Below are 10,968 nucleotides of genomic sequence, written 5' to 3'. Positions count from 1 at the left end.
GGTTATAATTCATATCATTGCATATAAAAATAGTATTATCATTATCAATCAAAAGGATAACAAACCTATGGAAGATTATGATTCCTCCACTCTACCCTTCCATCATACCCCTTATTATTGAAATAATTTTCCACCCTTACCTGAATTCCTTGCAAAAATCTGAAGCGAAACTTTCACTCTCTTCCTCTAGATCACCTTTAGCCTCTTGCCCTAGCCTTCCTCCTCTTTTCTCCAAGTTTCTACGTAAGATGAATTCTAACCCTTTTTCCCAATTCTTTCTTTTTCTAGTAAACCTCTTTCTCCCATTAGGATTTTCCTATATTACCCTCAACTTAACTTTATAATTACCACCTTGCCCTCAAAATCTCTACACACTCCTTTTTCTCTTATTATTTTATTATTCCGAAAATTTGTTTACTCAATTAATTAAATAAACTCCTATTTTCACTATTTAAAATAATAAAAATAGTTAAACATTATTTTCAATTACTAAAATAACTCCAAATTATTCTACTCACTTCTATCACCCTTCATCACCTCTAATTCAAGGATACATACCCCACAAACACCCAACAATAAAATAATCATTAAAAATACATAATTCTAACAAATAAATTTTACTAAAATATCTAATCAGAAAAATAGGGTGTTACATCATTCACACTTTTTGTATTCTCTTCCTTCAAAGTTCTTCTTCAAAGAAACTTTTGTTTTCCTCGTCTTTATTGGCGGAGGCTTCCAAATTCAAGATGTGGGTTCACTTGATTTCTTTGATTAACTTCTTCTTTACTTGATTTATTTGGTCAAACTGAGACTTTAAGGTACTTTCCTTCTCCTCCCTTTTCATTTTTGATATTTTATATGAGTTTGAACATGGAGAATCTAGGAACCTCATTCGTAGGAATCCCCTTTATAAAGCTTAGTGATGTCACTTCCACCACTGGAACAAAAGTGATTGACCTTGTTCCCAATGATATAAAGCTTTATCCCACCTGTATTAATAGGAACCGAGTTGAGGGCACAATTTATTTTTGGAAACGTCATCCCAACTAAGCCCAATGTTGCTAAAAAATGTCATGGATGACCCCAAAATATGGATGTTGTCTAAGCTTTTAAAGCGTAACTTTAAGCATCGGGAGGTTTCAGCAACTGACAAGAAAGAACAAAAGATTCTCTAGTAAAAGCAGTGGCTTCAAAGGGTCTAGTTCTAAAGACAAAACTAATGACTAGAAGATTTGCTTCAACTGTAAGAAGCCTGGTCACTTCAGAGTTGATTGCCTTGATCTACAGAAATGAAGATCAAAGAAAGGAAGCTTCCAAAAGGATAACTTCAGAAGTAAATTCAAGAAGAGTCTCATGGCAACATGGGATGAACTTGATAACAAAGATGGATCAGACAAAGATGAGGGAGAAGCAAATCTGGCTCTAATGGCCATCACACCCTCAAAGACAAAATATGAATCAACCTTTGATTCAAATTCAGATGGAGAAGATGAGGTATTTTCTAATCTATCCCATTCTAATTTTATCTCTTTCATTCAAGAGCCCATGAGTCGTTGTCAAGATAAAGCAAGAATCACGAAGACATTGAAAAAGGAATATGATCTTCTGAAAGAAGAACTGAAAATTTATCAAAATAAAGTTGAATCTTTCGAGAAAGATCACATTACTCTAGTAAATACAATATCTAATAAAAACTTGAGTGAGCATGAGATAACTCTTCAAGACTTGATCATAACTCGTCTTGAAAGGACAAAACATGCTTCCATGATATATTTAGTAAGTAAGAGTAAAGGAAAATGTATGGGTTACAATGAGAAATGTGCTAATGTTAAAGCTCAACTTATGAAAACCTCATATGCCTCTTTTTCAAGCAATGCTCAAACAAGGCTGAAAACTTGTTTTGTGCCTGCTTCTAAAAAGGTAAAAGTCTGAAAAAATCAAAACCCAAGATAAATGAATCAAAGGTTCTAAACAAATTAATACCTAATATGTCAACATCAAAGGTAGTGAAGAAATCAGAACCTAACATTCAAAAGTTAAAGGTTTTGAAGAATCCAGAACCTAAAAATCCCAAGTCTAAGGTTCTAAAGAAAGTGGAATCTAATACCTATGAAACGAAGGTTCTTAAAGATTCAGATGTCAAAACGTATCCCAGACAAAACTTTTACGAGCAAAAAGTCTGGAATGAGCATATACCTTTTTATTAGAAGAAGACTCAAAATAAAAGAAAACTTGTCGGAACTAACAACAAAGGACCCATAAGAGTATGGGTACATAACCTGTCGGAACTTCTGTTATGTTATCAGTGAGTTTGAAAAATCCATTATGCTCAAGGGTAAGAGGAAGGGAAATGTTTATAAAATTAATCTTTCTGAATTGACTGGCCCAAAGGTTGTTTGTCTTATGTGAGTGAGTGATGAAAAATGGGTCTGGCACAAAAGGTTAGGTCATGCTAACTAGAGGTTGATCTCTAAACTTAACAAGCTAAAACTTGTTAAGGGACTGCCAGATCTTGATTATCACTCAGATGCTCTATGTGGAGCATGTCAAGTAGGAAAGATTGACAAAACCTCTTTCAAATCTAAAAACGTTGTTTCAACCTCTAGACCCTTAGAATATCTTACATCAATTTATTTGGTCATGTTGGTACTGCTTCAATCAATAGGAAGAGGTATAGATTGGTCATTGTTAATAATTACAACAGATGGACTTATGTTAAATTCCTCAGATCCAAAGATGAATCATATGAGGTATTCAGCATCTTCTGCACACAAGTTCAATCTGAAAAGAAACTAAAAATTCTAAAAGTCAGAAGTCATCATGGTGGTGAGTTTGAAAATAGGCCTTTTAAGAATTTTTGTGATAAACATGGAATTATACACAAGTTCTCTTCTCCTAGAACTCCACAGCAAAATAGAGTTGTAGAAAGAAAGAACAAATCATTGCAAGAAATGGCTAGAACCATGATCCATGAGAATCATCTTCCAAAATACTTGTGGGCAGAAGTTGTTAATACTTCTTGTTATGTTCATAATAGGATCTATATCAGACCAATTATGAACAAAACATCATATGAGTTGTTTAAAGGAATAAAGCCAAGCATATCTTACTTTCATCAGTTTGGATGTACTTGTTACATTAGGAACAATAAAGTATATCTAAAGAAATTTGATGCTAAGGCTCAAAAGGGTATCTTTTTAGGATAGTCAGATCGCTCTAAAGCATATAGAGTGTATAACTCTAAAACCAAGATGGTTGAAGAGTGTATAAATGTAAAATTTGATGGAAAAAGGCCAAATCATGATACGCCAGAGTCTGTTGAAAGTGTTGCAGATTTTCAGGTTTCTGAAGAACATATAGAGCTTGGACCTTCAGAAGTTAGCATCTCAGAAGTTAGAGATTCAGAAGTAGTTGAACGAGAAGCTGACCATATGTATGAAGCCCCTCTAGAAGTTTAGGGTTCATAAGATTCTCAAGAGGGCTCAAAAGTGTTTGCTCAACCCAAGAAGTCCTTCAAATATAAAGATTATCATATAAAAGATCTAATAACTGGAAATAAGGATTATCCCTTAAGAAAAACTGAACTAGTTCCAGAATAAGTGTTTGCTCAACCCAAGAAGTCCTTCAAATAAGTGTTTGCTCAACCCAAGAAGTCTTGTGGATGAAGCTTTATCAGATGATGGATGGATTATTGATATGCAAGAAGAATTGAACTAGTTCCAGAGGAATGATGTTTGGGATCTAGTTGCAAGACCAAGTCAGAATAACATTATTGGAACAAAATGGTTATTCAAAAACAAGATGAATTAGCAAGGGGAAGTGGTAAGAAATAAGGCTCAACTGGTAGTTAAGGTTACAGTAATCAGGAAGGTATATATTTCCCTGGAACTTTTGCTCGTGTAGCAAGGTTAGAGGCAATCTGACTTTTTCTCTCTTATGTATTAATCATGATATTGTTCTATATCAAATGGATGTTAAAAGTGCCTTCTTTAATGAAGTCATTTCTTAAGAGGTGCATGTCAAACAACCCCTTGGGTTTGAGGATTCAGTCCACCCAGATTATGTGTTTAAACTTAAGCAATCACTTTATGGACTCAAACAAGCTCCTAGAGCTTGATATGAGAGATTAAGTAATTTTTGGTTGGAATATTGTTTTGAAAAGGGGAAAGTTGACACTACACTATTCAGAAAGACTTTGAACAAGGAAATTTTAATTGTTCACATTTATGTCGATGACATAATTTTTGGTTCCACTAATGCCTCTCTGTGTCAAGAATTCTCTATGACTATGCAGGCTGAATTCGAGATGAGCATGATGTGAGAATTGAAATTCTTCTTGGGAATCTAAATCAATCAAAGCAAGAATGGAACTTATGTTCATCAGTCCAAATACATAAGTGAGCTTTTGAAGAAGTTTACAAGATTATGGCAACTCCTATGCATCTAACCTGCAGTCTGAACAAGGAGGAAACTAGCTCCAAGGTGGATCAGAAGATATACAAAGGTATGTTTGGTTCTTTGCTTTACCTCACAACTTCTAGGCGTGATATATTATTCAACGTGTGTCTATCTACAAGGTTTCAATCAGATTCTAGAGAAGCTCATTTAATTGTTGTTAAAAGAATCTTTAGGTATCTGAAAGGAACAATAAATCCAAGATTTCTTTATAAAAGATCCCTAGATTATAAGTTGGTTGGATTTTGTGATACTGACTATGCTTGGGATAGAATTGAAAGAAAATCCACTAGTGGAAACTGTCAATTCATATGTGAAAACCTAATATCCTAGGCTAGTAAGAGACAAACAACTATTGATCTTTCTAGAGCAGAAGCAGAATACACATCTGCTGCTAAATGTTACACACAACTGCTCTAGATGAAATATTAGCTAGAGGATTATCAGATTTGTGGAAACAATATCCCTATCTTCTGTGATAATACTGTTGTTATTTATCTAACAAAGAATCCAGTTCAACATTCTAGAACAAAGCATATTGAGATTAAAGATCACTTCATTAGAGATTATGTTCAAAATGGAGTTATATATATATTCAATTCATTGATACTGGTCATCAATGGGCTGACATATTTACAAAATCCTTAGCAATTGAAAGAATTGATTTTATAAAAGAGAATCTGAACATAATATATATTGAATAATAATGTGTGTTTCTAATAAAAGTATCACAATATGATACTGCTCAGAAGTAGCTTTAATCAGAGCTTAAGAAACTACCTCTAATGAAATGGCTTTTGAAAAGTATCAGACTTTAAGACTATGTGAATGGATTATTTGTTTTAAATAGTGTTCACATGTCTGCTAATTATCTTGCACAGTAGCTGTTTGGGTAAAGATTGTTAGGTAATGATGTGAAACTCTTGATTTCTGTGAATCTTCCCCTTTTTCATCACCTCATGTTTTCTTACTTGTTTATTTGTCTTTATTCTTTTGTTTCCTAAAGATTATCTTTGAGTGGTCTTAAAGCAAAAACAATTGTCTTGCATCTTTCTGACAAATCATTGTCTATATCTTTGGAAACATCTTTAAGTTTTTTTTTATCCAACTTCTTCTCTTTCTAGAGCTTATTCCCTTTCTAAGAGAGCCTCTAGATCTATGGAAAACCAATTAGTAGTTATCATTGAAGGACTTATTGATTTTGAAGAAATGATGGCTCATGGCCTTGATTTCAAAGAACTGTCTCCCAAAATGGTTGGGATGATTTCTTTGATATGCTCTATGGTTTTACTTACCCTAACATGATCAAGGAATTATGGGTGAATACCTCCATCCATGAACTAAATCTAGATTGCGCTATTCTCTCTGTTGTATCTGGAGTTCCTATCACCATCACCCCCACGACTGTGGCTAATGCAATAAACTATGAAGATGAAGGTGTGGTTCTAGATATACTCTTTTCCAAATCTTGTTTGTCTCCTCATATCATCTTTGATGATCTCTCCGACCTATCAAAACTTCCTAGTCTCAATTCCAAGGCATTAGTCTGGTATTACTTATTGATTTCAAACTGTCTACCAAAGAATAAGGATTTGAACTCTTTGGATATTGATGAAAACTATTTTCTATTACTTATCAACTCATATCTGAAGATTAACCTCCCTCAAGTTATGTTTGATTATTTAAAAATGACTCTCACATCCTTTCACAAGGGAAATTCATGTTTCATTCCTTATGGAAGGGTTCTTTTTGAACTCTTAATTCAGCAAGTAGTTGAGAAAACCATGATTGAGATTAATTCACAATCATGGGGAGAGAAGTTGAAGTTAACTGAAGCTTTGAAAGTTGCTGACCCGTTTAAAGTCAAGGTGGTCTCTGTGGATGGATCATCTTCTTCTGTTTAGTCATATTGTGTTTTGTGTTTATCTTTTCAACTTATTTGCTTTATATTCAATAAATAGTTCTTTTTTTAATTTTTGTGTTTTGTATTTCGTATCTTCTTTTTGACTGATTGAAAAGTATTACCATAATTGAAAGATTTCAAAGGAATATTGCGACTATTGGAAAAGGAATAGAAACTTTATTCATTCAAAAGGCTTTACATGATATGATCCTAAAAACTATTAAATTTGTTTTCATACTTAATCATTTTGTCTTCTTTTGTGTCTCCAGAAATGTTTTCCAGTCCTAATCTCACTACTCCTTAGTAAGAATTTTCAGATCTGCATCTGGATTCTTGCCCTCCTCAGAGACTCCAACAAATGTTCTTTCTTCATCTGCTATTGTGGATCTCTGAGCTTTTGTTATTTCCTCAGCCTTCTTCTTTTCTTTTCTTGCATTTTTATCATCATATTTTGTATCTCTTTTGCAAAATCTCTCTTGTCTACCTTGAATGTATTTCTTTTGCCCATTCTTAAAACTTTAGAGTTGTGTGATTTGGTGTTGTTTCTGCATCTGCTCTTATAAGGGTTTGTTTCTCATTTTCTTTCTCTTGATATATATGTTCTTTGAGTATTGTTCCTCTATGATTATTGTTCCTTGAAAACTCGTTGTCAGAATCTACTTTTTGACCATCTTGAAATTTGTGGCACATATGCTTATCAACCACTAATGTCTATTGTTATTAACTTTTTGTTGATGACAAAAGGGGGAGAAATTCATGGGGATATTTAAGAGGATTAAAAGTATTTTTTTAATGATTTTAATTTACCTTAACCCTAATTATTTTCATATTTCTTTCATCTGGAAATTATTCTATCAAAATAAGTTTAAGTTAACTTGGATATGACTTAGGGGGGCTTACAAAACTCAAGCTATGAACTATTAAACTCAGGGGGAGCTTACAAACCTCAGAATCTGATGTTATCAAGTTAGTTAAACTAACCAACCATTATTCTTAAATACATTTGTTTGTCATCCTAAAAAAGGGGGAGATTGTTGGAACAAGATCATTCATATGCCTTGGGTTTTGATGATAACAAAATACTTAAAGAACAAATGGGTATATCAACATATGTTCAAGTATGAGGGATCAAAAGCATAGAATTCATTCTAAATTAATCATGTTGAAAGCATATGTGAAGAAGCAATATAACTTTGATTCTAATTGATCAGAATCTGATAACTCTGAATGTGTTCATCAGCCTCTAAAGGCTCAGACTCTGGTCATATGTTCAAGCCTATGGTAAAAGTTCATACTCTGAAGGCTTGAAGAGCCTCTGATCCGTAACTTGTACCAAAGCAGACCAGTCTTGTCAAAGCTCTAAATTTTTGTACAAAGTCAACTAGGGTTTCATTTTACAAGGCTCAAGGAATGGTAATGTGACATTTTTAGCACGTTCTACCTTTTGGTAGATACCTAGTACATCAAAAAGTGTTGTGAACAACTCCATTATTCAGTGGATAATGCTTATAACCAAATACATTCTCCAATGTCTCTCATGGCATGCTTCCAACGACTCTTTCTCTACCTCTATAAAAGGAAGCTGAAGATTTTAAAGAAGGGTACAACAATGCAATACAATATCTTGAGCATAACTCTGAGCTTTCATTTGTAACTGTTATTGCCTAAGATCTTAAGATTTCCTATCTTTGTGTATCTTAGAAATCTTAAGAGGTTAAGAAAATTTGTATTTGTTGCACAACTACTATACTTATGATTGTTTATCTAAGTATAATGGTTATCATTTCTACTAAACTGTTTGTTTAAGTAGATGAAGTCTCTTGCCTGCGTGCTTGAGCATTGAATTCTCTTGTCTGTGTACTTGAGCAGTGAAGTCTCTTTCTAGGTTGATTGAGCAGAAGTCTCTTGCAAGGTTGCTTGAGCAGAAGTCTCTTTCTAGGTTGATTGAGCAATCGAGGTCTCTTACAATTGTGATTGAGCAAAGTTTAATCTGTTGATTATAGTGAAAAACTCTTGTTGAGGAAAGGGGACTAGACTACTCTCAGTTGAGGAAAGTAACCGAGATAATCTTTGTGTGTTGCTTGCTTTTACTTCTGATCATTATTATTTCTGCTACTGTTACCATTTCTGATATCAGACTTTGGACGTTGTTCACACTCTAAAGTTGCATTATCAGAAGCAAAATGTTTTTTTGAAATACACAATTCAACCCCCGCCCCCTTCTTGTGTATTTTTCTTAGCATGAATTCCACACATTATCAATATACACACTTATATATAAATTTGAGTAATATTTAACTAAGTTTGAATTCCAAGATAATCAATTTGATCTTCTCTTTCTCTGGATCACAATCCAAACAATATATATATATATATATATATATATATATATATATATATATATATATATATATATATATATATATATATATATGACAATACTATATTTATTGGTAAATGTGGTACACATTCATGTGTTTCACCGTACTTATCAATAAATACGATGCAATGTGAGAATTAGCATCACATTTAAATAAGATGTGGTATGAATGTAGGGACTTCCATATATTTTTTGCATCTTTTTTAAACATGATTGTTAAAGATAATGAAGAGCTGGATGTAAACTAACTACTATATGAGATAGTTTAATTGTATTGTAACTAACTTATAGTTAGTTATCAAGTACTTATATGATTATTCAAGTTAGTTAGTCATTGGTTATTATATAAGTATGCTATTTCACTTGTATGCATGCATGATGAGGAGTAATAAAGCTCTGCAACATTCTTCCTTCACCTACATCCAATTTTTATGTATTTACATTAGTTTTACTTGATTCTTAACATGATATCATTGTCCTATGATCAAGCATCCACCGATGCACTCAATTAACATATCTCATCCACCTTGTTTTCTACTTTCTCCCAATTTGTTCTCTCTAGATTTTCTTCAGTTTTCTTTTTCGGTCATCATGTCTATTGTGAGCTCTGCAAGCAGCATGAATGGTCTCCATCAGCCAAATGTCAACAACAAGGGTTATCAAACTGATACCCTCAATCCTTATTTCATGCACCCCAATGAAAATCAAGCATTGGTGCCCGTTTCACCTTTTCTTTCGACCAACAATTACCATTTTTGGTCAATATCCATGACGATGGCCTTAAGATCCAAGAATAAGCTTCATTTCATCAATGGCATACTGCCTCGACCATTGGATGAAGATCATGATTATATTGCTTAGAATCAGTGCAACACATGATTATGGCATGGCTTCATAATTTTGTTAAATAAGATATTGATCAAAGTGTGTTAATGATGAATATTGCAGCTAACATTTGGAATGAACTGAGAGATTGTTTTTACCAAGGTAATTTGTTCAGAATTTCATATCTTCAAGAAGAAATCTGCAACCTAAAATAAGGTGATTCATCTATATCTTCTTACTACATCAAACTTACGAAATTGTGGCAAGAATTTGTCATTTTTTGTCCAATTCCTGAATGTTCATGTGACATTACTTGCCAAGTTGTATCAAGATTCGTGCTTACAGAGATGGTGATCAAGTTATTAGATTCTTTAAAGGTTTGAATAATCAATATTCAATTGTGATATTTCAAATCAAGTTGATGGAACCCCTTCAAACCATATGCAGAGTTTACTCTCTTCTTGCTCAACAAGAAAGACGGGTTATTCTACCTCTTGATGAATCAAAGGTATTATCATTTACTAATCTTAACCAAACTTATAATAATGCTTCCAAAACCTATGAAAATTTTCATGGAAGAAGCATTAGAGGTGACAGATCTTTCGGAGGAAGAGGTCGAGGTTCCCGCATATGCACTCACTTTGGCATGACAAACCACATAATTGATTATTGCTTCAAAAATCATGGTTATCCACCACATTGGAAGCAAAATGGCACAATCAATTATTATGCAGTTGTCCTTGGCACAACAAATGCATCCCAAAATGACATTAATGAAGACAACGAGCAAGTCCAAGGCAATTTGACATTCACACCTTACCAGCATAAAGCTCTGTTGGCTCTTCTCCAATGTACTTTCTCATCAACATCTTCTCAGGCTCACAACATCAACCATTTGACAACTCAAATTAAAAATGGCTCAAGTATCATATGCACCATTCATAACTCTAGACCTGAGAATTTTATCCTTGATATTGGTGCAATAAACCATGTCTTTCATACAAAAGATTTTTTTAATGCATAAAAAAGATCAATCCCTTAACCATCAAACATGGGGATTGTATATCTTAGATTCTCCTACAACTACCTTGTACCACACTCCATTTACTCATTCCATAAACACCTTACATAACCAATTTGTAGGCACAACTCATAATTGTAATTTTGGCACTTAAGACTTGGTCATCCCTCTAATACAAAATTGACTCAATTATATAAATGCTTTCATTTTATCAAATCTGTATCCTCTTCTATTCCATATGATGTATGTTTTTATGCTAAACAAATGAGACTCCCATTTTCTCCTAGATATCATGTTTTCAAAATGAGAAAGTAGGATATGCACTGACGCTTGATTCTACATTGTTAAGCAATCATCATTATGTATTTTGTCAAATTAGAC

At 33.3% G+C, this 10,968-nt stretch overlaps 1 protein-coding gene across 1 annotated transcript; it reads left to right on the top strand.

Annotated features, from left to right (window-relative positions):
- The first annotated feature begins 1,356 nt into the window (after positions 1–1,356).
- Positions 1,357–3,209, top strand: LOC127114772 (uncharacterized). Its single transcript, XM_051046659.1, has 3 exons — positions 1,357–1,923; positions 2,007–2,123; positions 2,610–3,209. Exons 1-3 carry the CDS (start codon positions 1,357–1,359, stop codon positions 3,207–3,209), a joined length of 1,284 nt encoding a protein of 427 aa, XP_050902616.1.
- Positions 3,210–10,968: the final 7,759 nt, after the last annotated feature.

The sequence above is a fragment of the Lathyrus oleraceus genome, chromosome 1 (genome assembly GCF_024323335.1).
Source record: "Lathyrus oleraceus cultivar Zhongwan6 chromosome 1, CAAS_Psat_ZW6_1.0, whole genome shotgun sequence".
Lineage (NCBI taxonomy): Eukaryota > Viridiplantae > Streptophyta > Magnoliopsida > Fabales > Fabaceae > Lathyrus > Lathyrus oleraceus.
The sequence above is the reverse complement of the archived record's forward strand: the minus strand, read 5'-3'. Positions and strand labels throughout refer to the sequence as shown.

Excerpts from the sequence above, each read along its gene's own strand:
- LOC127114772 (XM_051046659.1), top strand. The coding sequence starts at position 1,357 with ATGGCAACATGGGATGAACTTGATAACAAAGATGGATCAGACAAAGAT. Across the intron at positions 1,924-2,006 it reads TTGTGCCTGCTTCTAAAAAG|GTAGTGAAGAAATCAGAACC; the intron begins GTAAAAGTCTGA and ends TCAACATCAAAG. Across the intron at positions 2,124-2,609 it reads CTAATACCTATGAAACGAAG|ACCCTTAGAATATCTTACAT; the intron begins GTTCTTAAAGAT and ends TTCAACCTCTAG.